The sequence below is a fragment of the Argopecten irradians genome, chromosome 1 (genome assembly GCF_041381155.1).
Source record: "Argopecten irradians isolate NY chromosome 1, Ai_NY, whole genome shotgun sequence".
In the NCBI taxonomy this organism is placed as follows: domain Eukaryota; kingdom Metazoa; phylum Mollusca; class Bivalvia; order Pectinida; family Pectinidae; genus Argopecten; species Argopecten irradians.
The window spans coordinates 65930937-65956232 of record NC_091134.1 but is presented as its reverse complement, the minus strand read 5'-3'; the positions used below and the strand labels follow the sequence as shown (position 1 = coordinate 65956232).

The following is a 25296-nucleotide window of genomic DNA, read 5'->3' as shown; positions in this document are numbered from 1 at the left end:
AAGGCTTCCTCCTAACTTACACTCTAAGTAGAGACCTAGCATCACTTGTCTACACTCACCCCTTCTGGAAGGCTTCCTCCTAACTTACACTCTAAGTAGAGACCTAGCATCACTTGTCTACACTCACCCCTTCTGGAAGGCTTCCTCCTAACTTATACTCTAAGTAGAGACCTAGCATCACTTGTCTACACTCACCTCTTCTGGAAGGCTTCCTCCTAACTTACACTCTAAGTAGAGACCTAGCATCACTTGTCTACACTCACCTCTTCTGGAAGGCTTCCTCCTAACTTACACTCTAAGTAGAGACCTAGCATCACTTGTCTACACTCACCCCTTCTGGAAGGCTTCCTCCTAACTTACACCCTAAGTAGAGACCTAGCATCACTTGTCTACACTCACCCCTTCTGGAAGGCTTCCTCCTAACTTATACTCTAAGTAGAGACCTAGCATCACTTGTCTACACTCACCTCTTCTGAAAGGCTTCCTCCTAACTTACACCCTAAGTAGAGACCTAGCATCACTTGTTTACACTCACCCCTTCTGGAAGGCTTCCTCCTAACTTACACCCTAAGTAGAGACCTAGCATCACTTGTCTACACTCACCCCTTCTGGAAGGCTTCCTCCTAACTTACACCCTAAGTAGAGACCTAGCATCACTTGTCTACACTCACCCCTTCTGGAAGGCTTCCTCCTAACTTACACACTAAGTAGAGACCTAGCATCACTTGTCTACACTCACCCCTTCTGGAAGGCTTCCTCCTAACTTACACCCTAAGTAGAGACCTAGCATCACTTGTCTACACTCACCCCTTCTGGAAGGCTTCCTCCTAACTTACACTCTAAGTAGAGACCTAGCATCACTTGTCTACACTCACCCCTTCTGGAAGGCTTCCTCCTAACTTACACTCTAAGAAGACCTAGCATCACTTGTCTACACTCACCCCTTCTGGAAGGCTTCCTCCTAACTTACACCTAAGTAGAGACCTAGCATCACTTGTCTACACTCACCCTTCTGGAAGGCTTCCTCCTAACTTACACTCTAAGTAGAGACCTAGCATTACTTGTCTACACTCACCTCTTCTGGAAGGCTTCCTCCTAACTTACACTCTAAGTAGAGACCTAGCATCACTTGTCTAACACTCACCTCTTCTGGAAGGCTTCCTCCTAACTTACACTCTAAGTAGAGACCTAGCATTACTTGTCTACACTCACCTCTTCTGGAAGGCTTCCTCCTAACTTATACTCTAAGTAGAGACCTAGCATTACTTGTCTACACTCACCTCTTCTGGAAGGCTTCCTCCTAACTTATACTCTAAGTAGAGACCTAGCATTACTTGTCTACACTCACCTCTTCTGGAAGGCTTCCTCCTAACTTACACTCTATGTAGAGACCTAGCATCACTTGTCTAACTCACCTCTTCTGGAAGGCTTCCTCCTAACTTACACTCTAAGTAGAGACCTAGCATCACTTGTCTACACTCACCTCTTCTGGAAGGCTTCCTCCTAACTTACACTCTAAGTAGAGACCTAGCATCACTTGTCTACACTCACCCCTTCTGGAAGGCTTCCTCCTAACTTACACTCTATGTAGAGACCTAGCATCACTTGTCTACACTCACCCCTTCTGGAAGGCTTCCTCCTAACTTACACTCTAAGTAGAGACCTAGCATCACTTGTCTACACTCACCCCTTCTGGAAGGCTTCCTCCTAACTTACACTCTAAGTAGAGACCTAGCATCACTTGTCTACACTCACCCCTTCTGGAAGGCTTCCTCCTAACTTACACCCTAAGTAGAGACCTAGCATCACTTGTCTACACTCACCCCTTCTGGAAGGCTTCCTCCTAACTTACACTCTATGTAGAGACCTAGCATCACTTGTCTACACTCACCTCTTCTGGAAGGCTTCCTCCTAACTTACACTCTAAGTAGAGACCTAGCATCACTTGTCTACACTCACCTCTTCTGGAAGGCTTCCTCCTAACTTACACCCTGAGTAGAGACCTAGCATCACTTGTCTACACTCACCTCTTCTGGAAGGCTTCCTCCTAACTTACACCCTAAGTAGAGACCTAGCATCACTTGTCTAGACTCACCCCTTCTGGAAGGCTTCCTCCTAACTTACACCCTAAGTAGAGACCTAGCATCACTTGTCTAGACTCACCCCTTCTGGAAGGCTTCCTCCTAACTTACACTCTAAGTAGAGACCTAGCATCACTTGTCTAGACTCACCTCTTCTGGAAGGCTTCCTCCTAACTTACACTCCTGAGTAGAGACCTAGCATCACTTGTCTAGACTCACCCCTTCTGGAAGGCTTCCTCCTAACTTACACTCTAAGTAGAGACCTAGCATCACTTGTCTACACTCACCTCTTCTGGAAGGCTTCCTCCTAACTTACACTCTATGTAGAGACCTAGCATCACTTGTCTAGACTCACCTCTTCTGGAAGGCTTCCTCCTAACTTACACTCTATGTAGAGACCTAGCATCACTTGTCTACACTCACCTCTTCTGGAAGGCTTCCTCCTAACTTACACTCTAAGTAGAGACCTAGCATTACTTGTCTACACTCACCTCTTCTGGAAGGCTTCCTCCTAACTTACACTCTAAGTAGAGACCTAGCATTACTTGTCTACACTCACCTCTTCTGGAAGGCTTCCTCCTAACTTACACCCTAAGTAGAGACCTAGCATCACTTGTCTACACTCACCTCTTCTGGAAGGCTTCCTCCTAACTTACACTCTAAGTAGAGACCTAGCATTACTTGTCTACACTCACCTCTTCTGGAAGGCTTCCTCCTAACTTACACTCTAAGTAGAGACCTAGCATCACTTGTCTACACTCACCCCTTCTGGAAGGCTTCCTCCTAACTTACACTCTAAGTAGAGACCTAGCATCACTTGTCTACACTCACCCCTTCTGGAAGGCTTCCTCCTAACTTACACTCTAAGTAGAGACCTAGCATCACTTGTCTACACTCACCTCTTCTGGAAGGCTTCCTCCTAACTTACACCCTAAGTAGAGACCTAGCATCACTTGTCTACACTCACCCCTTCTGGAAAGCTTCCTCCTAACTTACACCCTAAGTAGAGACCTAGCATCACTTGTCTACACTCACCTCTTCTGAAGGCTTCCTCCTAACTTACACCCTAAGTAGAGACCTAGCATCACTTGTCTACACTCACCCTTCTGGAAGGCTTCCTCCTAACTTATACTCTAAGTAGAGACCTAGCATCACTTGTCTACACTCACCCCTTCTGGAAGGCTTCCTCCTAACTTACACTCTAAGTAGAGACCTAGCATCACTTGTCTACACTCACCCCTTCTGGAAGGCTTCCTCCTAACTTACACTCTAAGTAGAGACCTAGCATCACTTGTCTACACTCACCTCTTCTGAAAGGCTTCCTCCTAACTTACACCCTAAGTAGAGACCTAGCATCACTTGTCTACACTCACCCCTTCTGGAAGGCTTCCTCCTAACTTACACTCTAAGTAGAGACCTAGCATCACTTGTCTACACTCACCCCTTCTGAAAGGCTTCCTCCTAACTTACACCCTAAGTAGAGACCTAGCATCACTTGTCTACACTCACCCCTTCTGGAAGGCTTCCTCCTAACTTACACTCTAAGTAGAGACCTAGCATCACTTGTCTAGACTCACCCCTTCTGGAAGGCTTCCTCCTAACTTACACCCTAAGTAGAGACCTAGCATCACTTGTCTACACTCACCCCTTCTGGAAGGCTTCCTCCTAACTTACACTCTAAGTAGAGACCTAGCATCACTTGTCTACACTCACCTCTTCTGAAAGGCTTCCTCCTAACTTACACTCTAAGTAGAGACCTAGCATCACTTGTCTACACTCACCCCTTCTGGAAGGCTTCCTCCTAACTTACACTCTAAGTAGAGACCTAGCATCACTTGTCTACACTCACCCCTTCTGGAAGGCTTCCTCCTAACTTACACCCTAAGTAGAGACCTAGCATCACTTGTCTACACTCACCCCTTCTGGAAGGCTTCCTCCTAACTTACACCCTAAGTAGAGACCTAGCATCACTTGTCTACACTCACCCCTTCTGGAAGGCTTCCTCCTAACTTACACTCTAAGTAGAGACCTAGCATCACTTGTCTACACTCACCTCTTCTGGAAGGCTTCCTCCTAACTTACACTCTAAGTAGAGACCTAGCATCACTTGTCTACACTCACCTCTTCTGGAAGGCTTCCTCCTAACTTACACTCTAAGTAGAGACCTAGCATCACTTGTCTACACTCACCTCTTCTGGAAGGCTTCCTCCTAACTTACACTCTATGTAGAGACCTAGCATTACTTGTCTACACTCACCTCTTCTGGAAGGCTTCCTCCTAACTTATACTCTAAGTAGAGACCTAGCATTACTTGTCTACACTCACCTCTTCTGGAAGGCTTCCTCCTAACTTACACCCTAAGTAGAGACCTAGCATCACTTGTCTACACTCACCCCTTCTGGAAGGCTTCCTCCTAACTTACACTCTAAGTAGAGACCTAGCATCACTTGTCTACACTCACCTCTTCTGGAAGGCTTCCTCCTAACTTACACTCTATGTAGAGACCTAGCATTACTTGTCTACACTCACCCCTTCTGGAAGGCTTCCTCCTAACTTACACTCTAAGTAGAGACCTAGCATCACTTGTCTACACTCACCCCTTCTGGAAGGCTTCCTCCTAACTTACACTCTAAGTAGAGACCTAGCATCACTTGTCTACACTCACCCCTTCTGGAAGGCTTCCTCCTAACTTATACTCTATGTAGAGACCTAGCATTACTTGTCTACACTCACCCCTTCTGGAAGGCTTCCTCCTAACTTACACTCTATGTAGAGACCTAGCATTACTTGTCTACACTCACCCCTTCTGGAAGTCTTCCTCCTAACTTACACTCTATGTAGAGACCTAGCATCACTTGTCTACACTCACCTCTTCTGGAAGGCTTCCTCCTAACTTACACTCTAAGTAGAGACCTAGCATCACTTGTCTACACTCACCTCTTCTGGAAGGCTTCCTCCTAACTTACACCCTGAGTAGAGACCTAGCATCACTTGTCTACACTCACCCCTTCTGGAAGGCTTCCTCCTAACTTACACTCTATGTAGAGACCTAGCATCACTTGTCTACACTCACCTCTTCTGGAAGGCTTCCTCCTAACTTACACTCTATGTAGAGACCTAGCATCACTTGTCTACACTCACCCCTTCTGGAAGGCTTCCTCCTAACTTACACTCTATGTAGAGACCTAGCATCACTTGTCTAGACTCACCTCTTCTGGAAGGCTTCCTCCTAACTTACACTCTATGTAGAGACCTAGCATTCACTTGTCTAGACTCACCTCTTCTCTGGAAGGCTTCCTCCTAACTTACACTCTAAGTAGAGACCTAGCATCACTTGTCTACACTCACCTCTTCTGGAAGGCTTCCTCCTAACTTACACTCTATGTAGAGACCTAGCATCACTTGTCTAGACTCACCTCTTCTGGAAGGCTTCCTCCTAACTTACACTCTAAGTAGAGACCTAGCATCACTTGTCTACACTCACCTCTTCTGGAAGGCTTCCTCCTAACTTATACTCTAAGTAGAGACCTAGCATCACTTGTCTACACTCACCTCTTCTGGAAGGCTTCCTCCTAACTTACACTCTATGTAGAGACCTAGCATTACTTGTCTACACTCACCTCTTCTGGAAGGCTTCCTCCTAACTTACACTCTAAGTAGAGACCTAGCATTACTTGTCTACACTCACCCCTTCTGGAAGGCTTCCTCCTAACTTACACTCTAAGTAGAGACCTAGCATTACTTGTCTAGACTCACCTCTTCTGGAAGGCTTCCTCCTAACTTACACCCTGAGTAGAGACCTAGCATCACTAGTCTACACTCACCCCTTCTGGAAGGCTTCCTCCTAACTTACACTCTAAGTAGAGACCTAGCATTACTTGTCTACACTCACCTCTTCTGAAAGGCTTCCTCCTAACTTACACACTAAGTAGAGACCTAGCATCACTTGTCTACACTCACCCCTTCTGGAAGGCTTCCTCCTAACTTACACCCTAAGTAGAGACCTAGCATCACTTGTCTACACTCACCCCTTCTGGAAGGCTTCCTCCTAACTTACACTCTAAGTAGAGACCTAGCATTACTTGTCTACACTCACCTCTTCTGAAAGGCTTCCTCCTAACTTACACCCTAAGTAGAGACCTAGCATCACTTGTCTACACTCACCCCTTCTGGAAGGCTTCCTCCTAACTTACACTCTAAGTAGAGACCTAGCATCACTTGTCTACACTCACCCCTTCTGGAAGGCTTCCTCCTAACTTACACACTCTAAGTAGAGACCTAGCATCACTTGTCTACACTCACCCCTTCTGGAAGGCTTCCTCCTAACTTACACTCTAAGTAGAGACCTAGCATTACTTGTCTACACTCACCTCTTCTGAAAGGCTTCCTCCTAACTTACACCCTAAGTAGAGACCTAGCATCACTTGTCTACACTCACCTCTTCTGGAAAGCTTCCTCCTAACTTACACCCTAAGTAGAGACCTAGCATCACTTGTCTACACTCACCCCTTCTGGAAGGCTTCCTCCTAACTTATACTCTAAGTAGAGACCTAGCATCACTTGTCTACACTCACCTCTTCTGAAAGGCTTCCTCCTAACTTACACCCTAAGTAGAGACCTAGCATCACTTGTCTACACTCACCCCTTCTGGAAGGCTTCCTCCTAACTTACACTCTAAGTAGAGACCTAGCATCACTTGTCTACACTCACCCCTTCTGGAAGGCTTCCTCCTAACTTACACTCTAAGTAGAGACCTAGCATCACTTGTCTACACTCACCCCTTCTGGAAGGCTTCCTCCTAACTTACACTCTAAGTAGAGACCTAGCATCACTTGTCTACACTCACCCCTTCTGGAAGGCTTCCTCCTAACTTACACCCTAAGTAGAGACCTAGCATCACTTGTCTACACTCACCCCTTCTGGAAGGCTTCCTCCTAACTTACACTCTAAGTAGAGACCTAGCATCACTTGTCTACACTCACCTCTTCTGGAAGGCTTCCTCCTAACTTACACTCTAAGTAGAGACCTAGCATCACTTGTCTACACTCACCCTTCTGAAGGCTTCCTCCTAACTTACACTCTAAGTAGAGACCTAGCATCACTTGTCTACACTCACCCCTTCTGGAAGGCTTCCTCCTAACTTACACTCTAAGTAGAGACCTAGCATCACTTGTCTACACTCACCCCTTCTGGAAGGCTTCCTCCTAACTTATACACTCTAAGTAGAGACCTAGCATCACTTGTCTACACTCACCCCTTCTGGAAGGCTTCCTCCTAACTTACACTCTAAGTAGAGACCTAGCATCACTTGTCTACACTCACCCCTTCTGGAAGGCTTCCTCCTAACTTACACCCTAAGTAGAGACCTAGCATCACTTGTCTACACTCACCCCTTCTGGAAGGCTTCCTCCTAACTTACACTCCTAAGTAGAGACCTAGCATCACTTGTCTACACTCACCCCTTCTGGAAGGCTTCCTCCTAACTTACACTCTAAGTAGAGACCTAGCATCACTTGTCTACACTCACCCCTTCTGGAAGGCTTCCTCCTAACTTACACTCTAAGTAGAGACCTAGCATCACTTGTCTACACTCACCTCTTCTGGAAGGCTTCCTCCTAACTTACACCCTAAGTAGAGACCTAGCATCACTTGTCTACACTCACCCCTTCTGGAAGGCTTCCTCCTAACTTACACTCTAAGTAGAGACCTAGCATCACTTGTCTACACTCACCCCTTCTGGAAGGCTTCCTCCTAACTTACACCCTAAGTAGAGACCTAGCATCACTTGTCTACACTCACCCCTTCTGGAAGGCTTCCTCCTAACTTACACCCTAAGTAGAGACCTAGCATCACTTGTCTACACTCACCCCTTCTGGAAGGCTTCCTCCTAACTTACACTCTAAGTAGAGACCTAGCATCACTTGTCTACACTCACCCCTTCTGGAAGGCTTCCTCCTAACTTATACTCTAAGTAGAGACCTAGCATCACTTGTCTACACTCACCCCTTCTGGAAGGCTTCCTCCTAACTTACACTCTAAGTAGAGACCTAGCATCACTTGTCTACACTCACCCCTTCTGGAAGGCTTCCTCCTAACTTACACTCTAAGTAGAGACCTAGCATCACTTGTCTACACTCACCCCTTCTGGAAGGCTTCCTCCTAACTTACACTCTAAGTAGAGACCTAGCATCACTTGTCTACACTCACCCCTTCTGGAAGGCTTCCTCAACTACTTACACTCTAAGTAGAGACTGCATCACTTCTACCTAGCACACTCACCCTTCTGGAAGGCTTCCTCCTAACTTACACTCTAAGTAGAGACCTAGCATCACTTGTCTACACTCACCCCTTCTGGAAGGCTTCCTCCTAACTTACACCCTAAGTAGAGACCTAGCATCACTTGTCTACACTCACCCCTTCTGGAAGGCTTCCTCCTAACTTACACACTAAGTAGAGACCTAGCATCACTAGTCTACACTCACCCCTTCTGGAAGGCTTCCTCCTAACTTACACTCTAAGTAGAGACCTAGCATTACTTGTCTACACTCACCACTTCTGAAAGGCTTCCTCCTAACTTATACACTCTAAGTAGAGACCTAGCATCACTTGTCTACACTCACCCCTTCTGGAAGGCTTCCTCCTAACTTACACTCTAAGTAGAGACCTAGCATCACTTGTCTACACTCACCCCTTCTGGAAGGCTTCCTCCTAACTTATACTCTAAGTAGAGACCTAGCATCACTTGTCTACACTCACCCCTTCTGGAAGGCTTCCTCCTAACTTATACTCTAAGTAGAGACCTAGCATCACTTGTCTACACTCACCTCTTCTGAAAGGCTTCCTCCTAACTTACACTCTAAGTAGAGACCTAGCATCACTTGTCTACACTCACCCCTTCTGGAAGGCTTCCTCCTAACTTACACCCTAAGTAGAGACCTAGCATCACTTGTCTACACTCACCCCTTCTGGAAGGCTTCCTCCTAACTTACACTCTAAGTAGAGACCTAGCATCACTTGTCTACACTCACCCCTTCTGGAAGGCTTCCTCCTAACTTATACTCTATGTAGAGACCTAGCATCACTTGTCTACACTCACCCCTTCTGGAAGGCTTCCTCCTAACTTATACTCTAAGTAGAGACCTAGCATCACTTGTCTACACTCACCTCTTCTGAAAGGCTTCCTCCTAACTTACACTCTAAGTAGAGACCTAGCATCACTTGTCTACACTCACCCCTTCTGGAAGGCTTCCTCCTAACTTATACTCTAAGTAGAGACCTAGCATCACTTGTCTACACTCACCTCTTCTGAAAGGCTTCCTCCTAACTTACACCCTAAGTAGAGACCTAGCATCACTTGTCTACACTCACCCCTTCTGGAAGGCTTCCTCCTAACTTACACTCTAAGTAGAGACCTAGCATCACTTGTCTACACTCACCCCTTCTGGAAGGCTTCCTCCTAACTTACACCTAAGTAGAGACCTAGCAACTGTCTCAACCCTTGAAGCTTCCCTAACTTATACTCTATGTAGAGACCTAGCATCACTTGTCTACACTCACCTCTTCTGAAAGGCTTCCTCCTAACTTACACCCTAAGTAGAGACCTAGCATCACTTGTCTACACTCACCCCTTCTGGAAGGCTTCCTCCTAACTTATACTCTAAGTAGAGACCTAGCATCACTTGTCTACACTCACCTCTTCTGAAAGGCTTCCTCCTAACTTACACCCTAAGTAGAGACCTAGCATCACTTGTCTACACTCACCCCTTCTGGAAGGCTTCCTCCTAACTTACACTCTAAGTAGAGACCTAGCATCACTTGTCTACACTCACCCCTTCTGGAAGGCTTCCTCCTAACTTACACCCTAAGTAGAGACCTAGCATCACTTGTCTACACTCACCCCTTCTGGAAGGCTTCCTCCTAACTTACACTCTAAGTAGAGACCTAGCATCACTTGTCTAGACTCACCCCTTCTGGAAGGCTTCCTCCTAACTTACACCCTGAGTAGAGACCTAGCATCACTAGTCTACACTCACCCCTTCTGGAAGGCTTCCTCCTAACTTACACCCTAAGTAGAGACCTAGCATCACTTGTCTACACTCACCCCTTCTGGAAGGCTTCCTCCTAACTTACACTCTAAGTAGAGACCTAGCATCACTTGTCTAGACTCAACCATTCTGGAAGGCTTCCTCCTAACTTACACCCTAAGTAGAGACCTAGCATCACTTGTCTACACTCACCCCTTCTGGAAGGCTTCCTCCTAACTTACACTCTAAGTAGAGACCTAGCATCACTTGTCTACACTCACCCCTTCTGGAAGGCTTCCTCCTAACTTACACCCTAAGTAGAGACCTAGCATCACTTGTCTACACTCACCCCTTCTGGAAGGCTTCCTCCTAACTTATACTCTAAGTAGAGACCTTGCATCACTTGTCTACACTCACCCCTTCTGGAAGGCTTCCTCCTAACTTACACCCTAAGTAGAGACCTAGCATCACTTGTCTACACTCACCCCTTCTGGAAGGCTTCCTCCTAACTTACACTCTAAGTAGAGACCTAGCATTACTTGTCTACACTCACCTCTTCTGGAAGGCTTCCTCCTAACTTACACCCTAAGTAGAGACCTAGCATCACTTGTCTACACTCACCCCTTCTGGAAGGCTTCCTCCTAACTTATACTCTAAGTAGAGACCTAGCATCACTTGTCTACACTCACCCCTTCTGGAAGGATTCCTCCTAACTTACACCCTAAGTAGAGACCTAGCATTACTTGTCTAAACTCACCCCTTCTGGAAGGCTTCCTCCTAACTTACACCCTAAGTAGAGACCTAGCATTACTTGTCTACACTCACCCCTTCTGGAAGGCTTCCTCCTAACTTATACTCTAAGTAGAGACCTAGCATCACTTGTCTACACTCACCCCTTCTGGAAGGCTTCCTCCTAACTTACACTCTATGTAGAGACCTAGCATTACTTGTCTACACTCACCCCTTCTGGAAGGCTTCCTCCTAACTTATACTCTAAGTAGAGACCTAGCATCACTTGTCTAGACTCACCCCTTCTGGAAGGCTTCCTCCTAACTTACACTCTATGTAGAGACCTAGCATTACTTGTCTACACTCACCCCTTCTGGAAGGCTTCCTCCTCTTTGGAATTCTGTTTTATTGGTGACTTGTCCTGGACTTCTTTACTACAAACAAAAATTGGTTATTTATACATCACTAGGTCATTTACTGGGATTGTAATGAAGATCAATATGATATAACAAGGATGCTGCAAATCAAGTAGGATTCAAATCCTTTCATTTCTACTGCAGAGGAAACATCTTTATTTTGCCTGCTTCTAGACAAAAGTAATAATCAACTTACTTTCATGAATATCAAAAATTTAAATGAAATATTGACAAAAATGGAAGGACAGACAGAAAGCACTCTGTGTATCCATTAAGATGTGTATTGATCTTGAATATAAAATATAAAAGTAATCTATCTTTGAAAAAAATGGTATTACTTTTTCACTGTACATACAGACCTTTCAGTCGAATTCTCGCGAGACTTTGGTGGTGTGCTGTTCTTAGAGACTTGATTTCCTAGGGAACCCCGACGAAATGTGTCTGAAACAGCATTTTTCATGGCCATGGATGCCACAGCACACTGGAATCTTGATTTGGCATCCTGTACATCAAATAATTATTGATATCATCATAAAAATAGTTCATATCATTTCAGGTCTCATATGCTATTGACATGAAGCAAAAGTAAGAACTTTTTTTTTACATGTTTGCAACACCTAGTTTCATGTACATGTACACATAATTGGATCTTGTGTTAATTTACTCATATTGTAGCAAATATTATTACCAAAGGGCCATCTGCTTTGTGGGAAGGTTTGATGTAACAGTTTGAGTGTCTTTGACTACCACAGCCATGACAGTAGATCTTCAACTGAGCAATAGTCCAATAACAGCATCAACCTTCACCACATAGTTCTAACAAAATTGACTTCTAAGACTTAAAGAGTGCATTCTAATACCTCTGTATCAAATATTTCTATATCTACCTTGTAATTTTGTTCATGTAAGAAACCTGATGGTAAGTACTAAAATCATGATGCATGGACCAAGCCAGAAAAAGTTGAAGGAGTGGATGGGTGGGTGGGCTTGGACTTATTACTGCCACAAAATAGCTTTGCCAATTATTCATCTTCCAAAGAGGTGAAAAGTGTCATATTGCCCCTTCTAAATCTAAGCCTGCAGCACTTTCTTGTGTTCTAGCATTAACAATTACCCATTTGTTCTTCATAAAAATTTCTAATCCTTTTGTCTTTTATCATCCAAATCTATACTTCTTAACATTTCATGACACATCAACACTAGACAGCTCATGCTTTTCCAGCTTTGTCTCTATAGATACACATTGAACACACATGTGTACCTGATCAGTTTTAACTTTAATGGGTAGGGACATAACCAAGACATTTCCTACTGGCTGGGGATATTACTAACCGACGACCTTACTTGCAAACCTCACAAGGGAATAAGCAGATGCCTGGTATATCTATAGTGGAGCAGGGAAAAGATATTTGGCATGCAGTGTGACATATGACACAAAACAGCAACACTCATTAACAGAAACTTTCATTGAGAGGGTATTGAAGAGGATTGCTTTGTTTCAAAGTATTGGAGGAAAATAAACATCTGCCATTTCTATTCTTTCATGTACATACAAGATTGTCTTGTCAGAATTATGTTATTCTTGTGTTATCTAAAAATGTTGAACAGATATCCTTGGATAGTTAATATTGTACGATTATTCAGATGTGATTACAGCAATGTTGTTAATACGTTTCACAACAGAAGAGTTATAGTCAAGGTTTTAAATTGCTGAAATATCAATAGGGTTGTATGTATTATATTCATGCAATTTCATGACAAAGGCCAAACTATTTCTGCCATTCTATATTAAATCATGCTTCATTACAACAAATACAATGCACTGCATTCATGCAAATTTTGCATTGACATGGTTATCAGAAGGTCAGCCAATGGAGAAGATGTATTGTTGATTGTGCATGGAACTCTCACCTCAGAGTCTGGCGAGTCTTTCCTGGACCAAGATGGTGACTTGCACTCCAAAGACATAGTAGAAGCATCCTATAGAGACATGCAAAGTTTGTATATATTACTACAGCTAGCAGTGTAAGAGAGCTGTCCAAAACTGAACACAGTTGTGTCTCCTGAATCTTAAGTAGATGGTCAACAAGCTGTTATTCCCCCTCCTACCACCTGTACTTGAATTAATTAAAACAAAATTTGTTTCTTCTCACTCTCTAAAGTCCTGCTCAAGCAAACTTCCCTATTTAACATTATTTGTTTTGTTTACATTATGTACAATGACATGACAACATATTACTAAACCTTTGCACTGTGTTGTTGACTATCCACAGAGGACAACAACTAAAACAGTTTTGGCACAAAAAGAGGTCAAAGTTCACAGAAATATTATGATGATTACAATGATGATCTCTGCATATAATATCATATTATGCTGTATATAAATAAATACTTTCTGTAAAGTAAATACAGGTATATTTGCAGGCAATGCAATGGATATCAGAACCAAACTATGAAGTTTGATAATAAATTGTAAATTTTTCTGAACTTATTCTGAGAATAAAATGAGATGAATCCTATAAAAGCTAGACATAAAGCAGCCATCATGAGCATTCTGTAAACCATGACCACTTTAAAACAAAAGTGAAATTTCAAAGAAATAAAGTAGCATTTCAATCTTTATATACATATATGTTAAGTTAATCTGATTAATGTGTAACAAATACATAGAAAACTTAAGTTTTATAGTGTTATACAATCACATCAAGCCATCATTATGTTTGTAAAGGATACAGATTATTGTTTAAACACAGATTCTCTCAACCATTGTTATTGCACTCTATATTTATCATTATAAATTAAGATTGAACACGAAACATTACAAAGATTACAGTGCAGTCAGTTAGTAACATCCAAATTACTGGTGTCAGAATTAACTTATTATGACTGCTGTTGTTATTTTCATTTTGTTTTGTTTTTTGAGAAGACAACCTCAAAATACCCCAGGTTCCATTTTAATATCATGAATTTATAGCTTGCTTGCAACATAATATAAGAATATCATTACTCCAATTTTTTGAAAACAAAAAGTTGGATTTTTTCGTAAGTTTCTACTGAACAACATGCACAGATATTTGTATCAATGGTGTCTTTGCACATATAGATAATACGACAGATGTATTTGGGAGCTTTATAAGATCTCCGTCCACTGGAGATTTCGTAAAGTCACAGTGGTTGCAATATTGTACAATAAGACAAACATATGACAATAAATACCATAGAAGATGAGTGTGTGAGGGAAGGGACTCCAACTCCTCCTAACGCCCGAGGGATGGCTACCTCACTTACACGACGACCTTTCATCTGTACAAATATAAAACACTCTCCAACAAACAATGACTTGGGATCTGCACAATTTAAGATTTGTAAAGATAATTGATGCTTTTTCACAACCTCTGAATATTGTACATTATACACTTTTTCCCTTGCAGGTAAGCACCTCTTCCTCCACCAACACCACCTCAAAAATGTTTCTGCACCATAATATTTCTTAACCCTAGTAGTGCTGAACGGGTATATATCTAATCCATCGGTCGGGTGCTGAACGGGTATATATACCCGCTAGACAAAAATTGGGAAACCCCATATTTCTGTGATCAAAAACGAAAATGTGTGACTGAAATAATGAATAGCATTTGTGTTGATCATAAGTTTATAATCTCAAAGAAATATTTCCAAAATATTTTATTCTAACAAGCCATGGTTTAGTAGTTGTCGTAACGTAACCAACAGGAATCCCCCACTTCAGTCAGAACGACGATATTTTTAGCTCAGCGGAAGCAGTTGAAATATCGTGGTTTGCGCATGAGTTGTGAAAGTAGATGACGTAATTTTAGCGCCATGCGGGAAAACAGGTGCTCTATTATTTCAAAGAAAATCCTATCTTTCGGGGAGTTTACAAATTAAAAATAAGGTATGTAGTGACATTCTGAATATATAGATATTCCTTGTGACATTTCTTACGTTTAAATGAATGATCTTACTGTCGTTGTTTTCAACGAAGTCGAAATTCTAATCAACCAGTCGTCGTCAAACAGGGTGGGGGCTAAACCATGTAGCCCGCCCCGAGCCCGAGCTTTAAAACCCGAGCCCGAGCTTTGGTTATTTTCGTTTTTCTACACAACGACAGCACATATTATAACGATTTTTGACACAACATTTCTTTGTGTTATGTTGTATCTTTCTATGTAAGTTATATTTAATCAAATTAATTTGAATTTCATAAATCGACCTTTATCACTTTTCAAGGGGCTAAACCATGTAGCCCGCAATGGAGCGTGACATTTTAAGATTTTTCCAAATTATTAAAATATGATGCCTTTTTGACAATAATTGCCGTAACCCAAACACCAAGTAAACATAGCTGGTCATAAAGGTATAAATTTCAACATCAATATCAAATGATTTCATAACGAATTCTGCTTTTTTGTAACCTCGTTGACCTGTCTCGCCGATCTCACTGTTTACCCGAGCCGAGCCCGAGCTAAGGGCAGACAACTCTCCGACCCGAGCTTTTTTAATGACTGTACATGTAGAATGGACACGTTATTATTACAATATTGTATAATGTAATTAATGTAATAGCAGTTTATATGTTATATTAATATTTGAATTTTAATTAAATGACATTAAGTACAAAACTTGACTAAATTCAAATGAAAAATAATTAGATAATTAACTTTGTCCATGTATGAAATAAACATCAGTTATTCATGATATTGTTTATTTGTAATTTCAATATAATGTTGCGTATTTATTTGGAAGATATTCTACAATTATTGAGGTTTGGTAGTGAAAGCGATTTTTTAAAACTATGTTAGATAAGGTCTCTGAGAAGTGGAGTGAACCATTTGTAGATTATTTCAATTCTAATATCAAGGGAAATATAGTGAAATATACAGGTTGGTGGGTACTAACTGAATTAGGTATAGGAAAGTACATGGGTATAAAAAATAATATAGTTGAAGGTACGAATAGTTTAATAAAATCTTTAAATACTTGGAAAGAGATACCGTTAAATAGTCAGTTTTGTCATTTTATTATCTTCCAAATTACTATAGCAATGAGATCAAACGGGGGTTAATAGGAGTAGGTACATACCAGCTGAAGGCTATACATAAAAGTGCTCAATTGCTGATTTTCAGATGAATAATGGTAAAAGTACAATTAGTTTTAAGGAAAAAAAAAAATATTTCAATGGATGAGAAACCTTGTGGAAATACAATGTGTTATGTTCAGGACATTTTAAAGAAGCAATTTTCTAATATCAATGGTATGCAGGCAGGATACGGGTTATGCTCTGGCAATGTTACAGGCAATTTTACCTAATGTACAGCAACAGAAAAACGGGGTCAACTGTGGTGTTTTTGCAATCGCTAATTTACTAGAGTTTCGTTTCAATGGTTTTAAAGGTTATGAAGAGTTAAAATTCGACATAGATTGTATGAGACCGCATCTATGGATTTTTTAATTAAATTTCCAAAGATGAAGTTGAATAAAAAACACTTTAATATATTGACTCTTTGTAGAACTGCGTCACCGTCGCAGAGCTCGGAAACATTCTTACTTGAAGAATGGCTAAATGTTCTACATGTACTAGAAAAAGCTCGGGAACGGAGAGTTGTCTACCCTTAGCTTGGGCTCGGCTCGGGTAAACAGTGAGATCGGCGAGACAGGTCAACGAGGTTACAAAAAGCAGAATTCGTTATGAAATAATTTGATATTAATGTTGAAATTTATACTTATCAGACAATCATAATTTAAAAAAAATGCTTTCACTATATATCAAACCTCAATAATTGTAGAATATCTTCCAAATAAATACGCAACATTATATTGAAATTACAAATAAACAATATCATGAATAACTGATGTTTATTTCATACACGGACAAAGTTAATTATCTAATTATTTTTCATTTGAATTTAGTCAAGTTTTGTACTTAATGTCATTTAATTAAAATTCAAATATTAATATAACATATAAACTGCTATTACATTAATAACATTATACAATATTGTAATAATAACGTGTGCATTACACGTACAGTCATTAAAAAAGCTCGGGTCGGAGAGTTGTCTGCCCTTAGCTCGGGCTCGGCTCGGGTAAACAGTGAGATCGGCGAGACAGGTCAACGAGGTTACAAAAAAGCAGAATTCGTTATGAAATCATTTGATATTGATGTTGAAATTTATACCTTTATGACCAGCTATGTTTACTTGGTGTTTGGGTTACGGCAATTATTGTCAAAAAGGCATCATATTTTAATAATTTGGAAAAATCTTAAAATGTCACGCTCCATTGCGGGCTACATGGTTTAGCCCCCTGAAAAGTGATAAAGGTCGATTTATGAAATTCACAATAATTTCATGAAATATGAATTTTATGTATAGATAACAAATACCTCAAAGATTCTTTGTGCCAAAAATTGTTTTAATACGTGCTATTTTGGAGGAGAAAAACGAAAATAACCAAAGCTCGGGCTCGGGTTTTAAAGCTCGGGCTCGGGGCGGGCTACATGGTTTAGCCCCCACCGTCAAACAGTGCCATGCGCAGTCGATACTTTGCCGGAATTGATGACATAAATTCGATAATTTTGATAGTTTCGGCAATATAGTGAAATATTAAATGACTGAAATATAATATTTATATGGTATTGTTATTTATCATTACAAGTGTTCTGTTTATTGTATAATAATTATGCTGAAACAAACGTAATCTTATCTCGACTTTCACTTTGACCAAATACCGGAAGTGATCGTCGCTGTTGTAAACAACATGGCTTTCAGCATCATAATCGATCAAGTACTGCGCGAATTTGAAGAAAGATAACAATGGTTTTGACAGTTTATCTACTGATGATAAGGAGAACAAGCACGATGTTTTAGAGCCGTTTGCTTAAGAAACTTCGGTAGAAAATGGGAAATCACCGGCTGTGTTTACACTTGCCTTATATATCTAGTGAATGGATCGCTATCAATACTCGATTTCTTTGAAATTATTTACTTTCACAGAAGGAATTGTGAACACAATTGTTTCGAAAACAAATAGGTATGCTGACTAATACATCAAGGAACATCTAGAACTTATACAATATTCGTGACATGGACTTCAGTCTTTCATAGCAGTGACTATCAAAATGGGTGAATTCAAAATGGGCTTTGTAAATCAGATCAACATGCAAGACTACAGGTCTACAGACAGTGTTTTGAGCACTCTATTTTTTTTTACATCTGTAATGACCTGTGATAAATTTTTGTATATTTTGAGTTTTATTTTACATATGTCATAAAAGTGTTAGTCATGGTCTCCATGGTGAGGACAGTTAAGTTGTTTACACATCTCTTCAAAAACTCTAGATTTCAAGATGTTTACAATCTTTAGTCAGTATGTAGCATTTAAAAAGGGGATGATTGCTCGGAGAGTAACACTGAAATTTTCAGTATACAATCCAGACACACCCATCAAGTACAGAATTGAATTGTACATAAATTTTACTTTGTGAACACAAATAAAGTTGTAAACTGGAGAGCTATCAGTGGTCATTATAGAGTGACGTGTATGACCTTGTAATCTGCATCACCGAACCCTATCTTCTGAAACGGTGCAACATCTACGTGGACTTCAGCAGTCCAGATCTATTTTATATATGGTAAATAATTACTAAATATTATTCTGTATCTTTACACATTGAACTATGTAGCATTTACACCGGCAGTCACATATATTGTAATATTGTTTGAAGACACAAAAAGTGATCTATATTATTATAATTTTTACATGTAATTTCGAAATTTAAGTATGGCTGAACTGTTTTTTTTTATATGCATAATAAAAGGTGAGAAAGCACAATCTCCTGAAGGCTCACAGCAAGGCATTTTGGTGACTACCTGCCATTAACGGGAGAGAAAGTTAAAGCTAGTGCAGGTAGTGTGAAGTCTTTTGTCCAGTAGAGTGTGATTTTTTCAAGTTACAACATCCTTTTAGGCTTACAAAAATCCTGCGGAAGAATGATATGTTTCAATTTTCCAATCATTAGTATTAGCTAGGTTGCATTATGTTTTTAAACTTGCTTTGAGTTGTACCATACAATTGCAGAATAAGTGCATGCATACTTGTGAGCATCAGAGGTGACAGCAGGAAGAAAAAATCTTCGTCACAATAAACAATGTTCGAGAAACCATTTCCACATCTATATAAAAGGAGTATCAGGGAATCAGCTGTGTATTTTAACAGATTGTAAGTCTGTTTTATATGCTTCCTGTATCCATATCATTGTAAGAAACTAAATTAGAGATTTATCTGTGTATTTTACCAGATGCTATTCAGTTCAGTCTATTTCATAGGCTCCATGCATGTAACTGAATTGTCAAGAAGGACACCAAGGTTGGGATTTACGTTTGTATTTTGCTATTTTGCAATTCTAGTTTAGGCTACCTGTACCCATATCAACAGTAAGGCCATAACTTGTGTCATATATGGTCATACTCCGTTGTGTTTTTACTGTTTTACCATGTTGTACTTTTATCTTCAACGAGGACACACAACATTGTGGAATCATCAGAGTATTTTACCCGATTGAGAATTCCATTTAAGGATATACAACTAATATCACCGAAAGGAATTTATATTCAGGAATTACTGTGTAATTTACAAGGTGGTTAATTAGTCTATTCTAGGCTACCTGTAACCAATTACAACACTATATATCACTATGGTACAGAAATTGCCTGTGTACTACACCAGGTTGTTTTTCTATTCCAGGCTGCTGTATTTGTATCATTGCTATAAGGCTGTCAGAGGTCGATCATTACATAGGACTCCTATTTATTTTTCATTTATTCTGGAAGAGAAATAACCAGTAATATAACTCATGTGTATGCTCCAGTTTTATTTCTCATCTGGAGCCAAAGACTTTAAACTGGAGACAGGAAAACTCTAATCTCTATGTACAATAAAACCACCAACAACATATTGCAACCGCCCCCCGCCCTCCCCCTCCTCCTCCTCCCTACACACACACACACACTTCCCCTCTGGTTTCACTGAACAAGTTAAATCATAACTAATAATTGTTTCACCTTATACATTTAAAATATATAATTACTATTTGTTTCCTAAATCACCCATTTTCATATTTTGTCAAATATTTGTTTTCAAAAAGAATAATCACCAGTCTAATGTAAATTTGATACGAGACAAAGCTGTCCACAGATTGTCTCCCTTGAATAACAAAATTTTAATTTTTTTCATTATTTCTTTTTCAATAATCAGTTGTGATTGATTTTATTGACAAAATAAAAGAAGAAGGTCATGTACTGATGTGTACAAATAATATTTAAAAGCAAAGAACAATTAAATTTTTTTTCTCTAAAGCTTTGTTGTTTTCTTACCTGAATTTTGTCACATTTTTCAGACAGGAATAAAAAGAGCTACATTTTACATAAAATCGACCTTTAAATGACCATTGCATGTATCCAACATATTATTTGGATGCTTCTTGGTATTTTAGAATGAAGAAAAAAAAAAGGTTTTATTTTTATTTTTTTTTCAAACAATTCAGCACTCAGTACTATCCCAATATGAGACAATTCAGCACTACTAGGGTTAATATGAGGAGGGCTTAAAGCTTTTCATGACATATGTTATAACACTTTCACCTCAGTGACCTTAATATTAAGATCTCTATTCAGCCCTACATGATCATTTCAGAAAGCTGAAAACATACATAATACATGTGTATGTGCTTAAATAACAAAATTAATGGCTTAAATTGAAGGAATTCTGAGATGACCTCCATCAACAATTGACTAACAGACGGGATGACCGTGGGATAATGCCAGTAATCTTATCTCCTTTACTCATGACTTACCCGTGACTGAAGACCTTGACCTTGCTGGGAAAGGGACATAGATCGCTTACTCATGTGTGGAAAATCACCTGTAAAACCACAGATTTAGCTGATGTCAACAAGATCTTTGTTTTTCTCCACCCAGGGACTAGTATCAACCACAATTGACTAAAAATCTCCAATATGGCAGTTTGCTTTACCATTCCACATGTAATGATATCTATCATAACCCACTTTTTGTAAAATCAATGTAAACTGCTGATTATTCAATTTACTTAACCAATCAATGACCCAAGAGGATATCTTTATGTGCTAAAGAATAATAGCTGATCTACCATTTTGAAGAGGTTCACCATTTTCTCAGATTAGTTTCGAAATAATGATGCGGTCACCATGAGAGATTGACCATTACCCAAGATAACTTACCCATCTCTAAACCTGCACTTCCAAAGGGACGACTGTCTTGTATCAGTTTTCTGGAAGACAAGTGTAAACATTACAAACGTGATGAGAGCAACACTATATATTCCTCACTTCATGGCAGAGGCTTAGTAACAAATTCTTCTAATTGATGACAACTACACTAAACAGCTTGCAATTAGTTATTAACGCACATATTTAGGTTCACATAAATAAAATCAATATTGATTTAAAGCATTCCATTATTTATTTCACTCGTAAGAGAGAACTTACCTAGCCTCTTCAAGTTCTGAGTTGACCCAATCACTAGAAGGAATATACGTACCCAGCCTACTATGTTCTCCGGCCGGGTACTAAATGGTTCCTATATGTGCTAATGGAGCACTGCCACAGTAAATCACTTGGGCAAGATTTTCTATGCTTTTTATAGTTTTCCAATTATTTCATTCTTATAGATGCATGTGTATATCACATTTACGTGCAACCAACATAACAATCATTAACATTGTCTATCTTATCGCTCAAAAGACATCAATTTCACAATCTGTATTAATTGTTGTACATTTTCCTTTGAAAAGACCAAATATCTATATATGACACACAAATGATTTCTAACTGTCATTTTTTTTGCCTAGTAGGTAACTGTCTAAAGGGATATAAATATGGTTCAATAACATGTATTTATACAATAACACAAACACACAAGACAAATTAAACTGAGTTTATTACTATGACGTTATAAATTTTGGCATTTCTTAGGGGCTACTCTGTAAGTTATTTAGGATATAAAAATTACTTTAGTAATTAAAATATATCTGAATACCCCAAAGCACCAGGGGAATTCCCTTAGATGCGGGGTTGTTAATTATAAAAATATGTATGTCCGAATTGGGGGATAAAATTCAAATATGTTGAATTATAAGGCAAGCCAAGACTAAATAACCTTCAGAGTAGCCCAAAGTTGAAATAATGTAATGTAATGAAATAACTTGTATACCACATACAATATTACACTTATGAGAAAGTTGTAAGTTGCTTGGACCAGATTGTCTTGCTAGCTAGCAAACAAAGATAGTGCGACGATAAAAAACAAGGTTCTTACAATTGGAATATATAACAAGAGGCCCATGGGCCTTAGCGGTCACCTAAGTTAGGATACAGAATGAAACAAAGACACAAAAACACTATATATTGGCCCATCAGGCCCTTGGAGTCATTCAGTGATTTTATAAATTTGACATTTCAATCTATGAAGATTATTTGGTTCCATCAAATCTGTGAATTCAGAAGAAAGATTTTTGAAATGTTATCCATTTTGACCCCTTTTGGCCCCACCCCTCTGGCCGCACCCCTCTGGCCCCTGGGGGTCGGCCAGGACCAATATGGATATGATGTTAAAATGCTATCTCAGGCTAATAATTCTAACCCAGATTGACTAATTTCCTATGAAAACTAAGCAAATAAAGTTCCTTAATGTGTTTTTCCTATATAACTATAGTAAATTTGACCCCCTCCCCAGGAGAAAACCTGAGACCCAGGGCCATGAAATTCACAATTTTTTGTAAAGGGCCTTAAGACCTTCCAATCTATCAAGAGTATCTGGTTCCATCAAATCTGTGAATTCAAAAAGAAGATTTTTGAAATTACCATTTTGACCCCTTTTGGCTCTGCCCCTCTGACCCCTGGGGGTCGGCCGTGACCAATATGGATATGATGTTAAAATGCTATTTCAGACTAATAATTCTAACCCAGTTTGACTAATTTCCTATGAAAAAGAGGCAAATAATGTTCATAAATGTGTTTTTCCTATATAAACTAAAGTAAACTTGACCCCCTCCCCAGAGGGAAAGATGAGACCCCAGGGTCATATTATTCACAATTTTTGTAAAGGATTTGAAGACCTTTCCATCTATGCAGAGTATTTGATTCTACCAGTTGCAGAATTTCAGAAAAAGATTTTTGAAGTTTTAGCCTATTTGACCCGTTTTGGCCCCGCCCCTAAGGCCCCTGGGGGTTGACAAGGATCAATATAGATATAATATTAAAATGTTATCTCAGGCTAATAATTCTAAACAAGATTGACTCATTTCCTATGAAAATTGAGCAAAAAATGCTCATAAATGTGTTTTCCCTATATAAACTATAGTAAACTTGACCCCCTCCCCAGGGGGAAACGTGACACCCCAGGGTCAAATAATTCACAATTTTCATAAAACACCTTAAGACCTGTCCATCTATGAAGAGTATTTGATTCTACCATTTCCAGTATTTAAGAAGATTTTTAAAGCTTTAGCCTATTTGCCCCTTTTGGCCCCGCCCATCTGACCCGAGAGGGTTGACCAGGACCAATATAGATATGATATTAAAATGTTATCTCAGGCTAATAATTCTAAACTAGATTGACTCATTTCCTATGAAAATTGAGCAAAAAATGCTCATAAATGTGTTTTCCCTATATAAACTATAGTAAACTTGACCCCCTCCCCAGGGGGAAACATGACACCCCAGGGTCAAATAATTCACAATTTTCATAAAACACCTTAAGACCTGTCCATCTATGAAGAGTATTTGATTCTACCATTTCCAGTATTTAAGAAGATTTTTAAAGCTTTAGCCTATTTGCCCCTTTTGGCCCCGCCCCTCTGACCCGAGAGGGTTGACCAGGACCAATATAGATATGATATTAAAATGTTATCTCAGGCTAATAATTCTAAACAAGTTTGACTCATTTCCTATGAAAATTGAGCAAAAAATGCTCATAAATGTGTTTTCCCTATATAAACTATAGTAAACTTGACCCCCTCCCCAGGGGGAAACGTGAGACCCCAGGGTCATATAATTCACAATTTTTGTAAAGGACCTCAAGACCTTTCCATCTATGAAGAGTATGTGATTCTACCATTTCCAGAATTTCAGAAGAAGATTTTTGAAGTTATAGCTTATTTGACCCCTTTTGACCCCGCCCCTAAGGCCCCTGGGGGTCAGTCATGGAAAATTGGTTAATAGGATTCAATGGCCATCTCATACTGATAATTCTGACAATATTTGACTCATTTTTAATTACAAATGATCAAATAATACTCAAAAATGTGTTTTCCCTATATAAACTATAGTAAACTTAACCCCGTCCCCAGGGGGAAACCTGAGACCCCAGGGTCATATAATTCACAATTTTTGTAAAGGACCTTAGGACCTTTCTATCTATGAAGAGTATTTAATTCCATCACATCTGTGAGTGGAGAAGAAGATTTTTGAAATTTTAGTCAATTTTACCCCTTTTGGCCCCTCTTATAGCTCCCTGGGGGGTGGGGACCATATAATTCACAATTTTGATTGGCCTTATGCCTTAGAAGGTTTGTGCAAAATTTCATTGAAATTGCTTCAGCAGTTTTGGAGAAGAAGTCGAAAATGTAAATTGTTTACGGACATACGACGGACGACGCACGACGCACGACGGACGACGACGGACAAAAGGCGATTAGAATAGGTCACTTGAGACTTCGTCTCAGGTGACCTAAAAATGCTATCTCAGGCTAATAATTCTAACCCAGTTTGACTAATTTCCTATGAAAAATAAGCAAATAACATTCATAAATGTGTTTTTCCTATATAAACTATAGTAAACTTGACCCCCTCCCCAGGGGGAAACACAAGACCCTAGGGTCATATAATTCACAATTTTTGTAAAGGACCTTAAAACCTTTCCATCTATGAAGAGTATTTGATTCTACCAGTTCCAGAATTTCAGAAGAAGATTTTTGAAGTTTTAGCTTATT

At 39.8% G+C, this 25296-nt stretch overlaps 1 protein-coding gene across 3 annotated transcripts in view; it reads right to left on the bottom strand.

The window, feature by feature from the left end:
- The window catches only part of LOC138305816 (uncharacterized), a 161026-nt gene that overhangs the window by 33238 nt on the left and 102492 nt on the right, over window positions 1–25296 (bottom strand). For 2 of the 3 annotated variants that reach the window (XM_069246089.1, XM_069246084.1), the window contains exons 31-36: window positions 21527–21576; window positions 21122–21189; window positions 14467–14553; window positions 13162–13230; window positions 11610–11752; window positions 11203–11268 (exon numbers count right to left, since the gene is read on the bottom strand). In XM_069246089.1, coding sequence (XP_069102190.1) covers window positions 11203–11268; window positions 11610–11752; window positions 13162–13230; window positions 14467–14553; window positions 21122–21189; window positions 21527–21576 — 483 coding nt within the window. The remainder of the gene's footprint in view (window positions 1–11202; window positions 11269–11609; window positions 11753–13161; window positions 13231–14466; window positions 14554–21121; window positions 21190–21526; window positions 21577–25296) is intronic. The other variant, XM_069246096.1, reaches the window with a different exon arrangement.